At 36.8% G+C, this 16,465-nt stretch overlaps 2 protein-coding genes across 5 annotated transcripts in view; one reads left to right on the top strand and one right to left on the bottom strand.

Moving 5' to 3' along the window:
- The window catches only part of RMDN1 (regulator of microtubule dynamics 1), an 83,608-nt gene that overhangs the window by 27,133 nt on the left and 40,010 nt on the right, over positions 1-16,465 (bottom strand). The window lies entirely within an intron of this gene.
- Positions 1-16,465, top strand: part of WWP1 (WW domain containing E3 ubiquitin protein ligase 1) — a 58,177-nt gene that overhangs the window by 14,945 nt on the left and 26,767 nt on the right. For 3 of the 4 annotated variants that reach the window (XM_065751874.1, XM_065751875.1, XM_065751873.1), the window contains exons 2-4: positions 7,207-7,297; positions 9,397-9,535; positions 13,622-13,746. In XM_065751874.1, the coding sequence (XP_065607946.1) occupies positions 7,228-7,297; positions 9,397-9,535; positions 13,622-13,746 (334 nt within the window). In that variant the 5' untranslated portion in view covers positions 7,207-7,227. Of the gene's footprint in view, positions 1-7,206; positions 7,298-9,396; positions 9,536-13,621; positions 13,747-16,465 lie in introns of those variants that run through there. The other variant, XM_065751876.1, reaches the window with a different exon arrangement.

The following is a 16,465-nucleotide window of genomic DNA, read 5'->3' as shown; positions in this document are numbered from 1 at the left end:
GTGCCATAAAACTAACTGTTGAATGTGTGATTCTAGATATGCAAAGGAGCAGGCTCCATATGCAGGGCTTTGTCACGAGGTTGTTTCAGAAAGTGTCTTGTGGGCTGCATTGGGCACGAGGATTGAGAGATCAGAGGTAATGATTAGTCTAAGATATTTCACTGTGGAATCTTGGATTAGTCAGCCAAGGTGAGAGATTTATGCATGCTGAATACAGCATAGAAATGGCGCATTTAGGATCCAGTAAACGATAGTTCTTTTAAGACATTTGCTGTATATGTAGAAACACTTTAACATGTTTACATTTACTGCTCAGAGATAACCTTTGATATGTTGTGTAAAGGGAGGACCATCGAAATTTATCAGAGGGTGGATTCTGTGAACAGTAGTTTCAAAGTTGGATCTTCCTTGTAAGAACAAAGTCCTGCTTTGATCTCTGCGTGTGTAATCAGTTTCTGAAGTGAAATTTTACCAGTGTGAAAAGGAAATCTTTATTTTCATTTATTTATTTATTTATTTGTAGGAAAAAAACCTTGCTTCCAAGTGTAGATTTTTAATTTTATTGCTGAGGAGTAATCATTCCTCCCTCCTTCTCTCCTCACTCCTCTGCTCCCTTCCCCAGATTCTACTTCTGGTTTTGCCACCACTTGAAATGGAAAACAGGTGTTGTTATTGTGTGCTGTTACAATACAGGCACTTCTGATATTGTCCGTTTAGTGAGCCATGTGTGCTGCTTTGATTTTCGAGAGTGTGAGAAGGAGAGATGTTCTTGCACATGGTGGAGCCTGTGGTACAGGGTGACAGATGGAGGTTGGAGTAGCTTTTATCACAGAAGAGACAGTTCCATGGGCTGGGGAAAGTAAAAAAATACCCATGTTTCTAGTCCTGCTTTTGAGACTTCTTTTTCTACTGGAGAAAGAAGGTTGGGTCAATAACACTGTCCAATCCTGAAAACAAGAGTTTGTGTATGTAGAGGCAGAACACAAAGGAAATGTCTGATGTGTTGTGAACAAATGGGTATTAATAATACTGTGAGGGTTCACGGTATTACATAGATCATGGCTGTATTCTGATAGCTCGTGATAATCTTGCAGTTGGATAGCTTATTAATGATTCTTATCAAAAACTTTTAATTTTAAGGTTTCTGATGTGTAGGATTTTATAATCAAATAACATGGCCTTTATTACACTTTGTAACAAGTAAAAGTAACTAATGTCAGTACTGTTATTTTCCCATGACTCTTCAAGGAGCCATCTAGTGTGTTGAACGTTTAGAGGTAACACTGAAGATTTTAAACCTTGATTAAGGTTTAGTAGTCAAAGTAGGCATTTATTTTGGGTAGCAACAACAACAAAAAAGATTTGGTACTGAGTTTAGTAGTAAATGCTGTCCATAAGGATACCTTGTCCACTAGTAGTCAAGTCTTGCACTATTTTTCTTTTTAATCACTTTATTTATTTTAAAGTACATTTCTGTTCATCTTCAGCAGCTATTTTTCTTTCTCGTGTAGGTTTTCTTACAAATGAGATCAAGAAAATGCTGGTGTTTTTCTGTTTGTCATCTCTGGTCATGTGGATTTCTTAGGCCTCTGGATCAGTATTATCACTTCAGTGACTTGCTGCAGTCACCATCCCCTCCCCTCCTTTATCAAGATTGGGGAACTTGTTTAGTTTAAGTTTAGATTATTTCTAATTTGAAATTTCTAAGTTCGTGAAAACTTTTGCTTCTAAGGAGTTAAAAAGGTGATGCAATCATTTCCTACTGCAAATTTGTCAGTCCCTCTGCTATGTGACTTCTTTTCTGTCCCTGCTTAGTTTCATAGTGTGTTTATGTTTGTTCTCTCTACTGCAGCACTGCCCTCTGAGGTTTTTTTTTTTTTTTTGCAAACAAAATTCTTTTAATTCAGTGACCGTTTTGTTTTTTTACGTTTTACTTTCAGTCTTTATTATTTTTTGGAATACTCTCTTTATTCTCCCAGTAATGCTTTATATGTCCTGCCCTTGTAGAAGGCAGTCTATCACCAGTATCTTATGTAATATCACTGCTACTATTTTTATCACTACTTGAAACACTTACATGATAGATCGCTTTTTGAAAAAGAAATATATATATATTTCTATGACTGCTTCAAAACAGTAATTTTCCCCTTAAAGGACACTTCCTGCAGGGATAAGCTTTTGTTGGTACTTTGATTGTGCAGCAGGATTTGTCCTTCATTCAGAACAGCCTTCAGAGAGTAATGGGTGTCTCTATTTCAAATCTCTAGGTACAAATCTTCATCTTGTATGATATAACTTGTCCAGCTTTTCTTCCTGAAGGCTTTGTTTACCTCGAAGAAAGACCTGTCCAACTGTTTTTACTCTGCATGCCTCAAACAATTGAGTTTCTTTTTTAATTTGTTGCTTTGGATCTTGAATGGAAATTATAAACATGATGTGAGAACACTCTTTATCCAGAAGAACCACCTTCATCAGGGCTAATTTGTTTAAAAGTGAACTTGAGTAGTTACTGATTAGAGTAATGAGTAGCTGCCTAAAGCACTGTCGTGTGTTTTTTGAATATCCATGTAAAAAGAAGCTACTAGAAAAATGATTTATAACATTGTCTTGTTTTGATTTAGGAAACTTAATCATTTCTCCTGCCTGTTAATTTTGTTCAGTTCTTAATTCCTCATCAATTAAGCAAGGCAGAGGATGTCTGCAGCTTTGGAATCTTTAAAATATGAAGTGACCAGAAGCTGTCAATTCAACTGATTTGCTCTGTTCAGTGAAGCTATTTTAAATATGAAATATTACGTAAGAGTTTCTTCATGAATTGCTGATATGAAAAGCAGTTTATTGAAAAAAAAGTTAAGTACTTTTTTGTGCACTTGCATAAATATTTTTAATCATCTAAATGCTATTTGACATATGTGCTTATGAGGTATTTTCTTTTTAATGTACTGAAATCTTGAAACTGTAACAAATGCTGTGTAAATGTCCCTAGGTGTACCATATTCTCAAGAACTTAAGATAGGCTTTTATTGTAAAAGGACATTGAATTTTCAGGGTCTGAAGCAGACTCATGATAGGAATGTAGTTGTGTACTTGTCACAGAAGCATATAGTCCCACCGCCACAGTAAGCATCACTTTGTTTTATCTCCTTGTTCTGCTGGTATCTTCCTTGCATTGTAATCATTTCTTCCCAGCCATTGTAATCATATTTCCTTCATGGGGAGGGATACAAAACTGTGTAGAGAATCCTCACTTCAGTGTTACCAGGATATGAGTAAATGCTTATATGCCAAAATCAGTTTGTAGCTTAGGAGCAGGCAGAGCCAGAAATTCAGGTTAGAGCAGGCTGTATGCCTTGCAGATAAATCAGCACTTGAAACCTGAGTGGGTTCGACAATGAACAGTGTACCCTTTGTGTTTGAGGACTTTGATACTTTTTGTTGCCGTTTTTATTTATTTATCTTGATTTGTGCACCCTAGGAGTAGAGTTAAAATGCAAAACAAACAAACAAACAAAAAACCTCATATTTTTTAAAAAGCACACAAAAAACAATTACTTCCTCAAAAAAACCGTAGCAACAAGGAAAAAAAGCCTGCAAAAGTGATGATAATTTTGTCAGTTACTAAAGAATACCTAAATTAATGTTTACATTTATTATTACAACTAGAGTGCAGACACTGGTTTCTTGAGAAGAGTTTGAATTAGGTTGCCACAGAATTGATTATATGTGTTGCTCTGTAAGTGACTTCTGTGTTGGTGGTCTCTAAAGAGAAGTTTGCAAGATGATCCATTGAGATGTGGAAAGAAAATTATAGGGCTTGTATTTACATTTTACCTAAAATGATTGGAATACAGTGCTAAGGAGAGGCTGGGAATCCCAGGTCCATGGAAAGGCTGGAGCATAGAAGACGTGACCTTGCTGGAAGCATATAAAGACTGGGAATTGTTAAGCAAACTGTCCAGTTCTGAGCCTCAGTACTGAGAGAGGAGACAAGGACATGCATACTTGAAACAGTGTAAGGCGATGCTGTGAAGTTGTGTTAGTGACTGGAGCACTTCTTTTATGGAGGAAGGCTGAGAGATCTGGAACTCTTCAACCTAGAGGAGAGGGGACCCAGGGATCTCATCAATGTATACAAATACCTGAAGGGAGAATGCAATGGGGATGGAACCAGGCTCTTTTCAGTGCTAGGGCAGGATACAGCTGTTGGCACAAACTGGAGGACAGGAAGCTTCCTCTGAACACCAGGCAGCACTTCTGTGCTATATGGGTGCTGGAACACTGACACAGATTGTCCAGTCTCCTCCTTGGAAATGTTCAAAAGCTGCCCGGACATGAGCCTGAGCTTTAGGTGCTTGGGCATCCTTCTCAGGGTGGCCCCATTTGGGCAGGAGCTGGACCAGAAGGCTCCAGAGGTCCTTGCCATCGTCAGCCATTCTGTGATTCTAGATGGGGAATGAGAGAGGGGGGGGTTGTGTGGGTGAAAAAGGAAGAAATTAAGCATCAGTAATATTTAATACATGTTTTAACACTGGGACCCTTATGTGATCCTGCCTCACGTAGCATTGTTTTGTGTCCAGAGTTGACAGAGTGTTCTGAAACACAATGGGCTTCACAAGAGGCACTTGCACTTGTTCATTCACTTTCCACGTATTGCAGTTCACGTGTGCCTGGTTAGTTGAAAAGGAAGCTAGAATAGATTGATTTAAAGACATCATTTAAGATAATACTAATAATGTGAGTGCAAGTAAACAAGAACATAGCAGAGCAGATGCTTCTCCTATTCCTAGTATCTGCTTTTTCTTGACCACATTAAGAAATGACAGCCTGATGAGATCTGATGAGAAGTCAACAAGAAAAATCAACATTATCAAGAAGACTTTAAAATATGGATGTACCTTCACAGTCATTAATAATTTACCTCGTCTGAAATGTATATTGTGCCTTAAGATATTAGCTACTGTATGAAGATTTTAGCTAATAATATGAAGCACCATCGTGACTAACAAGGCATTTAAAAACTGTACATTTGAAATGTGGAAATCAGCAGCTACGTTTTTCTCTGTGTTACTTAAAGTCATGTGATATACAGTCCAGTACTCTAGAATTTTTCACTAAACTTACTGGTAAGTCTTTAGATGCCTCTTCTGATACTCTTACGTAATAGCAAAAGACGAAGGCTAAATGCCATCAGGAAAGCACTTGTTCTACTGTGGTAAAAATGTCTGAAATAATACATGAAAACAAACTAAAATATGATCCTTTGTCAGCAATTACTGTTAGAAAATCCATAGGAAATACTACTAAAGATCTGAGGGGAAAAAAGAGCTAGAACAAATTGCACCATGTGTGAGATTTGCTATACACTCAATGTATGTATGATGAAAATATAGATGTTTCTACCATCTCACTTTATGGAATTTGCTAGATTCTGTTTCTGTAACAAAACATACAAGGAACTAAACCAATAAAGGAAAGGTATACCAGAGAAGATATATGAATATCAGTAAATGACTTATTTAATAGAAACATTTTTTTTTAATGGAAATACTGTGCAAGTGTCATCACTGATTGTGTCTTTGTCAGAAGTTGGTTTTTTTCATACAGGTAAGGTTACAGAAATGGCACCAAATGTGAAATTTATTGACTGCATCAGACTATTGTAGAAATGAATTTGGAGTCAGAAGTGCACATGAAGTGCTGGAGGATGCTTTTACATGGTTAATAATATGGAAAGGATCCCTCTAAATAGCAGAGTCTTTACAATGCTTTGCAGTGATATGGGGAGTGGCCGTGAAAATCTTCTGTCCAGTGCAGAGCTTTGCTGATTATCTCATGGCAAGAGTTGTTAAACACTGATGTATTATGTGTTAGGCATTTGTTCACTTTTTCTGTTATGAGAAGTGTCTGTCTACCTAGCAGATGCATAATAACAACATCAGAAAGATGATGTGACCCTTTCAGGTAAAGGTAATTCCTTAATGGTGATAGTTACTTTTTGGAAGAAACTTTTTTCTGTGGATGTTTTGAAACATCTCTTTGTGATTTTTGTTGCCAGGAATGATGCAAATATGTCACCCATACAGGCTTTTAGATTTATAATTGGAAGCAATTTTATAACCTATTTTTAAGTTTTTCAAATGAAGATTTTCAGTGGGTTTTTGACCCGCTTGTTAAAAATGCAAAAATGTAACACCTTCTGTTTGGTTTTCAAGAACTAATTTTTGACATCAGGGAAGATAAAAACTTAATAGCCACATACTACCAAAAATGTGCCATGATTAGTGAGTGGGAGTGAAAAATGATTATAATGACTTAGTAAGCACAACCAATGATGTTCTTCCATTTGGATGTGTGCATCTTTGTGATTTATCTTCTTCAGCTGTGACAACTGTAAAACGAAGTATTGAAGTTAAACTGAATTTATAACCAGACCTTCAAGTGACCATTACGAAGTAATATTCCATATTACTGTTGTTAGCGATTGATGCTCACAGAGGTAAATGTAGGGCTTTCATCCAGAGTTTTTTAAACATGCATATTTTTATGACAAAAATAAAATTGTCTGATAGATAATGTACCTAGTTTTGTTCCAGATCTAATAATTTGAAATGAAGGGATGGATGCTGCCTGTGTGTCTTTCAGAGCTGGGATGCCCCAGCTAACATCAGTGCCACAGTGTGTTAGTTGATGAATGGTAAGGAAGGGGTGGTCCTTGCTAGGTGCTTGCTGCTTTGATAGGTAAGAAAGGTGATTGTTGAGTGGACAGCAGTGGTTGAGAAAGCTGATTGCAAATCTGGGAATAGATTTCTTTTTTTTTTTTTGTCTAAATCACTTGTGTAGCTGCTTGGACAGATTGATTTTTTTTTTTTTTTTCAAGCATATGTGCATTTCAGATGTCTCCTTAAAGTTGTTGGTGCTTAGCTCCAACATTAACATTCCTTTTAGAGATAGGAATGTTGATTTCACTGCTGTGTGTTTTCCCTTTGCTTTGTTAGTTGTTCTGAATTTTGTAAAAGTATGCTTTAAGGATGTACCTCTGCACTCAAAGGCGACGTGTGACAAATTTTGTGAAGGAATTGTTTTTGTTTTTTAAACGGGTATTATGAAAAACTGAGTTTTTATCCCAAAATAACATCTGATATCTTTCTAATTAATTGAATGTTTTAATAAACCTCCTGTGTGTTTGTTTGCTTGTTTGTTTTTCAGGCTAAAGCCTAAACTTCTGACATGGCCACAGCCTCACCAAGGACTGATACAAGTAACAACCATAATGGAAGGTTACAGATGCAAGTAACAGGCAAGTAGTGATAATTTGTGTCACAGTGGTTTTTAGAGGGAAAGATTCTAAAAGAGCAGTCTGAAACAAATGTGAAAAATAGATCAGTGTAGTCAGTATTTTAATTAACTGGAAGGTTACAATTATGAGGATAGCTATAACATACATAAATGAATTGTAGCTACGTAAAATGATGGAATGAGATGGATGGCAGTTTAATCTCTTTGAATGAGAAAAACAAAGAGGTGAGACAACAGTAGTGACTGAGGAATTGTGATTAAGGAAGTAATTAATGGCATAAAATCTGTACAAAGAAACATTTATTACTGAAATTCTACAAAAATATTGACAATTATAGTGAATTGTAAGTAAAAATGCATGCCACGTTATAGAGAATCTGGGAAAAACTGATGGGGGTTGCAGAATCTGCTACCTCTTAAAATAAAGTCTTCAAATGCATATGTATGCATGTGTATATATGTTATTTTACCACTGATATGTAATTTCAGCTTTTCCTGGAAACCCTGAAGTAAGAAAAATTATATGATCAAGAGTATATTTAAGTTTGTCGTGAGCATAACTTGGGAAAAACATCAATTAGGTGCCATTTCTTTTAAAAAGTCGTATCTGAAGAAAGATGCATCATGCTGGATCATAGAAAGATGGCTGGTTAATCTGAGGAAAAAATACATTGTTGCATAGTCCCCAGAATGGATATTTTGTTAAATTAAATGAGGAATCTTTTGTGGGAAAGCTAATTAACTGTGTGTTAAGATGACATGATGAATTGTCAGAATCAACTATAACTGATAGCATCGTGTATAAACAACTGTAACAACTGAGTTAAATAAACAACCTGTAACTCCAGGACAGGATATGTGGAAGTTATTATTCTAATGTCCTGTTCTGTTTGCTAATTATATAAGTAGTCTTGTGTTTTCCTGGCACTGAAACTTCTCTGATTAAAGGAGATCGGGTTCAAAGATTGAAACGGACAGAAACCTGTTCGATGTTTACGATTAGTTTTCTGAAAGGTTAATTCTCTAGTGAAAGACAATCACATAGACATATGGGAGGCTTAAGAGAGAAAGCACAGCTGGCAGGTACATAGAGCTGTGAGTCCAACCATCCTTTCTTCTGAAGCAGGTGCTTGAAGTACCATTTGAAATGTTGGCAGCTCTGCTGCTGTTGGTTGTTACAGTAACATTATCAGCTGGATGAAGAAACAGAAGAACAGATTTGTATTCAGGAACATTGAGGACCTCACCAGCAATTTGGAGACTAAAAAATCAGACTTTTTAATTTATTTTATTACAATAAGAAACTGCTTTTTTAATTTATTTTATTAGAATAAAAATATAATATTTTTTTATTTATTTTATTACAATAAGAATAAAAATACAATAAAAAACTTTTATTTATTTTATTACAATAAGAAACTGCTGTTTCTTATTGTTGAAGGTTTAGCTGAAGCCTGAAGTTCATCTGCAACATTCTTTAAATAGGAGAGATTTGTGAGTTGATTTCTTATTTTTAGTGAAGTGATGTGTTAACTAGAGGTTAGTCACACAGCTAGCATAGGTGAAGAGATGAAGCTCTGCATACAGGCTTTTGCAGTGAAACATACATAGCAGTGAAACAACTGTGTAACAGTGAACTTTTGAAATAGACTTAAATTGCATGTACCTTTGTAAGTACATATAATTTTGAGTAATAAATCTTCTGTTTAAAAAAAAATCAACATCAAAACAAAAAAATGTCTGGTCATCTCTCAGATGTATCATTCTTAGCTATCTTTCATTGGAAGAGAAAGAAGTATGAGAAAATATAATAAACCATATGATTTTCATTTTTTTCCTTAAAATAATTGTTGTGCTGTCTGGATTACCCATCCTGCCAATATATAGTGAAGAGAACATACTGTGCTTTGTTTGAACTACCTGACAAAGTAGTTATTGAAAATGAAAGCTAGCATTTTAGGGTTGACATCTTTATGTTCAGCAGAAGTAGAAAGGGTGAGGCATAACATTGCTATGTTATATTCCATACATTGTGCAGGTGTTACTTTTTCTTATTTTCAGAAAGTGTGCTGCTGTAGATAAAGCAGTGTGTTTTATTAGTTTCTAGTGCCAAACTGAAACGGAAAAAGAATTGGTTTGGAACAACTTTCTATACAGAATTAACTGCAGATGGAGAAATTAAGAAAACAGCAAAATCGAGTAGTTCTTCAAATCCAAAGTGGGATGAGCAGCTGACAGTGTAAGTAGATTTATTTTTCTTACTTTTCTTTTGATTATGTAGTACTATTTATTAGTCAGCCAATGCAGGCAAATATTTACTAAACTTGGCTGCCTACATAACTTTTTCTGGCTTTTGCTGACTACATGCAGACATAAGATGATGTTTAATGAAAATTCTTTCTCAGTGCTTATGATGTTATGAGAATATGTATATGCGTGAGTATGTGTATGGATATATACACACATATATATACTTTTTGGAGGAAAATGTTCCGTAAACAGTTGCTGTCCACTGTATGCCCTTAGTACTTGTTTGCACTATGATCATCTCATGTTTAAAATTCTTCTCTAGAAGATGTTAGTAATTATAATTCTGTCATTCTCAACTTTAAAAGAAAAGAATTCACAACTTGTTAATTAGGTTATGAGGAAGGTCACTTTTGCTTTAAATTTTCTAATGAAGGGATATACGTAGAAAAGAAGTTGCTGTAGTGGCAGTGTAACTTGTCCTAATACTCAGGCTGCTTAATGGCTTAATTTGGTTTACTGTGTGTACATGTGGATATACCTGTTTATGACAATATGGCAAATCTTGCACAGTATAATTGACTAGAAAGCATTATTGCACAAGCGAGATTGGGTCTAGTAACAACACAGCTACTTTCAAGAGGCTCTGAGCACTGTACACATTACAGCATCTGACCTGCCATTCTGCGATAGCCAGCTTGGTTAGTTACAGAAACCTAGTTTGGTTCTGGAGAATTGCATACCTAGCTTGAGGGAGCCATTTACTTGGTAACATTATCATTTGTTTACTGCATATCTGTGGTGAACCAGGTAGGATATTCCATGATGTTTTAAGTTTAGTAGAGCTTAGAGTGATATAGTGTTGGGCCTAACAGTGATTTTCAGGAGTTAACTACTAGCACGAGAACAGAACTATCACATAGACCAGTGCTGCTGTTGAGGAAGTAGACTTGATTTGACAGGATTTGGTGACTTGATAGGAATGAAGTAATTTGTACAGACAAACATATATTCCATCATCAATACAAATCAAATACAAACAGGATGTGTTACTTATAGATAAGGTATTCTGGACTATTTTTCCTATGTCTGTTGGAATGGTGTCATTGATTTACCAAATTCCCCTGATCTGAAGAGGGCAAGAGCAACAGCAATATGTTCTATATGTATTTTATTTTTTCTTTAAATCTGATCTTGTAGTAAGACTTCCATTAGAGGGCAACCTGTTCAAAGCACGAAGATGTACTTCACAGAGTCACAGAACTGTAGGGGTTGGAAGGGACCTCCAGAGATCATGGAGTCCAACCCCCTGCCAAAGCAGCTCCCTAGCCCAGGTTGCACAGGTAGGCGTCCAGGCGGGTCTGGAACGTCTCCAGAGAAGGAGACTCCACCACCTCTCTGTGCAGCTGTGCCACTGCTCCGTCACTGCACTGGGAAGAAGTTCCCACACACCTTTGCTTGGAACTTCCTATGCTTCAGTTTGTGGTCGTTTGCCACACACTGCTGAGAAGAGTCCAGCCTCATCCCTTTGCCTCTCGCTCCTTAGATATTTATAGATGTGGATCAGATCCTTTCTGAGTCTTCTCAATGCTGACCAGACCTAGGTCTCTCAGCTTTTCCTCATAAGAGAGGTATTGCAGGCCCTTTATCATCTTTGTAGCCCTCTGTTGGACTCTTTTGACAAGATCCCTGTGTTTTTTGTACCAGGGAGCCCAGAACTGGACATAATACTCCAGGTGAGGCCTCACCAGGGCAGAGTAGAGAGGGAGGATCACCTCCCTTGACCTGCTGTCCACGCTCTTTTTAATGCACCCCAAGATGCCACTGGCTTTCTTGGCCACCAGGGCACACTGTTGGCTCATGGCCAACCCGTTATCTACCAGGACATCCAGGTCTCTCTCCTCAGAGCTCCTCTCCAACAGGTCATCCCCCAACCTGTACCAATGCATGTGGTTATTCCTCCGTAGGTGCAAGACTCTACACCTGGTCTAGTTAAACCTTATCTGGTTTCTCTCTGCCCAACTCTCCAGCATGTCTAGGTGTCACTGAATGGCAGCACAGCCTTCCAGCATGTAAGCCATTCCTCCTAGCTTGATATCATCAGCAAACTTGCTGAGGGTGGACGCAATCCCCTCATCAAGGTCACTGATGAAAACGTTGAACAGGACTGGACTCAGCACTGACCCTTAAAGAACACCACTAAATACAGGCCTCCAATTGGACTCTGTGCTGCTGATCATCACCCTCTGAGCTCTGCCAGTCAGGCAGTTCTCAACCCACCTCATCTATTCCACACTTCCTCAGCTTTGTTATAAAGATCCTATGGGGGGCAGTGTCAAATGCTTTGCTGAAATCAATCCACTGCTTTTCCCAAATCCAGCCAGCCAGTAATGATATCAAAGAAGGCTACCAGGTTGGTCGAGCACAACCTCCCCCGGTGAACCCATGCTGACTACTCCTGATAAACTTCTCTTCCAATTCCCTGGAGATGGCATCCAGCACAAGCTGTTCCATCATCTTCCAGGAACAGAGGTGAGCCTGACTGGCCTATAGTCTTCCTTCTTGCCCTTTTTGAAGACCAGAGTGACATTGGCTATCCTCCAGTCTTCAGGCACCTCTCCCATTTTCCAAGACTTTTCAAAGATGATAGCAGTTCAGCAATTGCCTCTACCAACTCCCTCAGCACACATGAATGCATCTGGTTGGGGCCCATGGATTTACATACACTGATTTTGCATAAATGCTCTTGAACTATCTCATCCCTCACCAAAGGGGAGCCTTCCATTCCCCTGACGCTCTCACTTACCTCCAGGGTCCAGGAGTCCCAAGGGGATGTTCCTACAGTGAAGACAGAAGCAAAGAAAGCATTCAGTATCCCCACCTTCTCAGCATCCCCTGTTACCAGAACACCCACCTCATTTAGTCACGGACCCATGTTTTCCTCAATCTTCCTTTTACTGTTGACATACTTTAAAAAGGCTTTCTTATTATCTTTTATCTCCTTTGCCTGATCCAATTCCAGGTTGGCTTTAGCCTTCATCGCATCCCTGAAGGGCCCTGTCAGTGTTCCTATATTCTTCTCATGTGGTCAGACCCTTCCTTACGAATTTCTGCAAAAATGATCCATGCTGTATAATGTGTTGAAGTGCCTGTAGATTTAGCTCTGTTGATGGGGCCTGGGGACAATTTTTAGTGTTATTTTTAGCAATACTGGTATACCTTCACATTTATAGTACTGGCAGGTATGTGACCTTGGAGTTCTTGCAGTGCAGGGATTCTGCTCTGTTTTTCACAGCTAGAAGCACTCTTGTTGAAATGGAAACTGTTCTACAGAGCTTACCCTCCAGGATCTAGGATAGGTTCTTGTTTTCCTTCTTGAGCAGGAGGGAGATCGTTGTCGAAGTTCGTAACAGTATTACTGTAATTGGGGCCTTTATCTTTTTGCTTGCTGTCATTTTTTAGCTTAATTTCACCACTGGATATTTTTCTGGTTTTTGTGAATATGTGTTATGGTTTTATGTATATTTATGGATTATAAATCATGTTCTATCAGCGCTTTCACAGCAAGCTGGCAGCTGTGGAAGGGGTTCCTGTTTGCATGTAGCTGATTGGTTGTATGTTTTTTTTCTAATACATGGTATTTGTCTTTCTAGTGACAGGCAAATTACTTTCACTTACCACCTTTTTATTCATGTGAAAGAGTGTGAAGTTTCAGTTAGAATTCTAGAGTAGTGAGGAATAAGAAAAATAGATCTGTCATAAACAAGATATGCTGTTATATAACTGAGATTTGAGCTTAGTTTAGGTTTTTCTGATACTCCCCAAATTCCTTATACTTCTTGTAGTAGTGTACTTTAATTTGGATCTCAAATATAGATATTACAGTGTTTACAGTGCTTTATTAATTAAAAAATTCCCCTCACAGTATGATTTTTTTTCCCCACGTAATTAGTATCAAGAAATACAATAAATATGAGAAAATGAATTAAGGTCAAACACTCCCAATAAGAAAAATGGATACTTTTAAATCTGTATATATATATATATATATATATTTAAAAATGTATTTTATATGCAGGAATGTGACTCCACAGACTACGCTGGAATTTAGAGTGTGGAGCCATCACACTTTAAAAGCAGATGCTTTATTAGGAAGAGCCACTGTAGACTTGAGACAAGCTTTGGAAATACACAATAGAAAATGTAAGTTATCCCAAGGGATATTTTAAATAGAATTATTATTACTAATCTTTATATCAAAACTGGCAGACAAACTACTAACTATATGTGTAATTACAACTGATTTTCAGTTGGTGTCTTTACTTGTCTCTTCTGGACATGTCTAACTGTGTGCTATTGAGAGCAATTGAAACATAACAATAGGATATAAGAATTTTCAAGTAATTATTTTGAAGTAAAATAGCAAATACCGAAGTCCAAGTTACTACCAAGCAAAAGCAGTAGTGATTAAATAAAATATTTTTCTGGCAAACTAATGTATGATTTGCTAGAAGGTCTGTTTTAAACTTGTTTTTAAAACAGAAAAGTCTGAAGCTTTTTTTTTTTTTTACACTGTTTGATTTTCTTCTTTGAATGCATATTTTTCTCTCATAATTTAACTGTCCAGAGAACAGTAATAACCACTGATACAAGAATCAGTTGAGAACTTCTTTTCAGTACATCAGTGATTGTTGTGTTCTATATAACTCCTAACATTCGTTGTCCTTAATAGAATTAAAACAGGTCTTTATTTTGCTTTTTAAACTTTTTTCATGAACACAAGAAGATGGTGAATCCACACTTTAAATTCCACTCCAGAGTGGCAATAGAATTCCAGCTAAACCAGTGTTTTGCACAGGTTAGATACACCAACTCAAAAGAGCTCAGTTTAGACAGGTAAAGGGAAGGATAGCTTCTGTTCAGTTTTGAAAAACCTTCTTTTTTCTATTTCTTTGAAAAAAGTGGAATAGAATCCACAACGCAGTGGAATTTCTTCAGCAGTTTGATGAAGGTTCTGCGCAGGATTCCATAGTTAAGCAGAATATTTGCTTATTTTTTTAAATAAATGAAAAAAATGTAAAAGAATGCCTCATAGTGGAATGTAATGCTATTTCAATAATCCTGCAATGTCAGGATGAAAAATAATTGCAAAACTATTGTTACTTCCTGTACATTTCTTATGTGTGAAATGTTGTGTTTCAGCTATATCAGAAACTATTATATTGTAATAGTAATAGGAAAAAAAAAAACAGTACTTTATTACTGAAAATACAGGGGTTGTACAATCCTGACAATTTGGTGGATTCTTTCAGGGAATGGTTGACTCTGTTAGCTGTACATTGCACTGAACTTGATATATGTGCAGTGCTTCTGATTTTGGCATGTCAGCAGTCCAGTACACACTGAGTAATTCAGTGAAAGATGAATCTGATGGTTCAGTTATTGATTGAAATGCAGCAGTTGAGTCTATTGAAAATGTAAGCGGGAAGTCAAAATACAGAAACTTCAGAACTAGTGCTGTTACTTTTTCCCACTAAGCTACCCTAGCATTGAATGGCTGCCCACATCCCTCCCAACTTTCTTGCAGTCTCAGTTGGAGTACAACTGTTGATCTGGTTTTGGAAGGTAACCCTTTAAAATAATTGAAAGTGAAGAAACAATTTACCAATTGCAGAAATGCCAGTTTGTGATTATGCTAGTTTAACAGCTCTGTGGTAGACTAGTTTCTCCTTTCTGTCCTTTCACTCTAAATCAATAACTCTGTAGTAGATTTGGCAGCTTTGTGCTTACTCCAGCAGTTTACAGTACTGTGAAATCCATCTGTAGAGTGGGTGTTTCCTAGTATCTGCTACCCAACAATAGTTCAGTCTTGTTTTCAAAATAACTGTTAGGATCTTGCTAACAACTTGGGCATATCTGGCAATAGCTGATGGAAACATTCCCTGTTTTTGTTTCTTATTCATTTTTTATATTTGTTAAGAACAGAAAACATGTGGAAGTACTAGTTTAGTTCATGGATGTACAAGTTGCACAGTGAGCTTTAACTTTGACTCGAAATGCTATCAGATTGAGGGATATAGACTGTTATATCTTGAAAAAAATAATCCTTTAATCTGAGACCAGAAATACTAAAAGGCCTTAACCATTATAACCAGATTAATGTGAACTCAGAGCTTACTTTGTTTAGTTTTCTGTATGACGTGTAGTTTTAAATGCATAATAGTAATGGTTGATTTAGAGAGCGTTACGCAACATCCACTGCACGTTTTAACTGTGGATTATATGTCTCTGGCTATACATCTGTGCATTTCTTATCAGTTCTACTGAATTATTCTACTGCCCTGCACATGATTTTTTTTTAAATCTCAAAACAAAAAGTTTTGGTGAAAATATTTTCTCATTTAAATTTTGGTTATCTGAGGTATTCTTTGCTACTGTTTAATTCTTGGAGTTGGAGTCTATGAAAATGCACTTACTGAAGCAAAAATAAAAAAAAGAAAAACATATACATGAAAAGAGAGGAAAGACTGTGCAGTCTTTGTATTCATTTTTTCCTGAAAGCTATGTGCTTTCCATTTGCCTCTTAGAATTACTTGTGGAAGGTAGGCAAGCATATGCTTAGGTTGTAGAATAAGGTTCCCAGTGACTTGTCACGTGTAGTATTTGGATGTGTAGTTCACAAGTTGTTTAACTTTAAGCCTTCTTATGTTATGTATGTAGTGCATGATTTCAAAAGGACTTAGTGGAAATAACAAATCTGGGAAATCATTTACAGTTATGTTCTGAAATTATACGAATCCTGTTGTATATCTTGGAGCATACTGTATAAGTAGGCAATTTATTTTTACAATAAACTATGCTTTTACCCACAGCTGGTCTAAGTTTCATAGCTCCTTAGTGATTTCTATGTCATTTAAATAAT

Source organism: Cyrtonyx montezumae, unplaced genomic scaffold, assembly GCF_038088225.1.
Source record: "Cyrtonyx montezumae isolate F1298 unplaced genomic scaffold, pur_monq_1.0 scaffold_8, whole genome shotgun sequence".
NCBI classification, from domain to species: Eukaryota; Metazoa; Chordata; class Aves; order Galliformes; family Odontophoridae; genus Cyrtonyx; species Cyrtonyx montezumae.
This window is presented reverse-complemented; position numbering and strand designations above follow the sequence as displayed.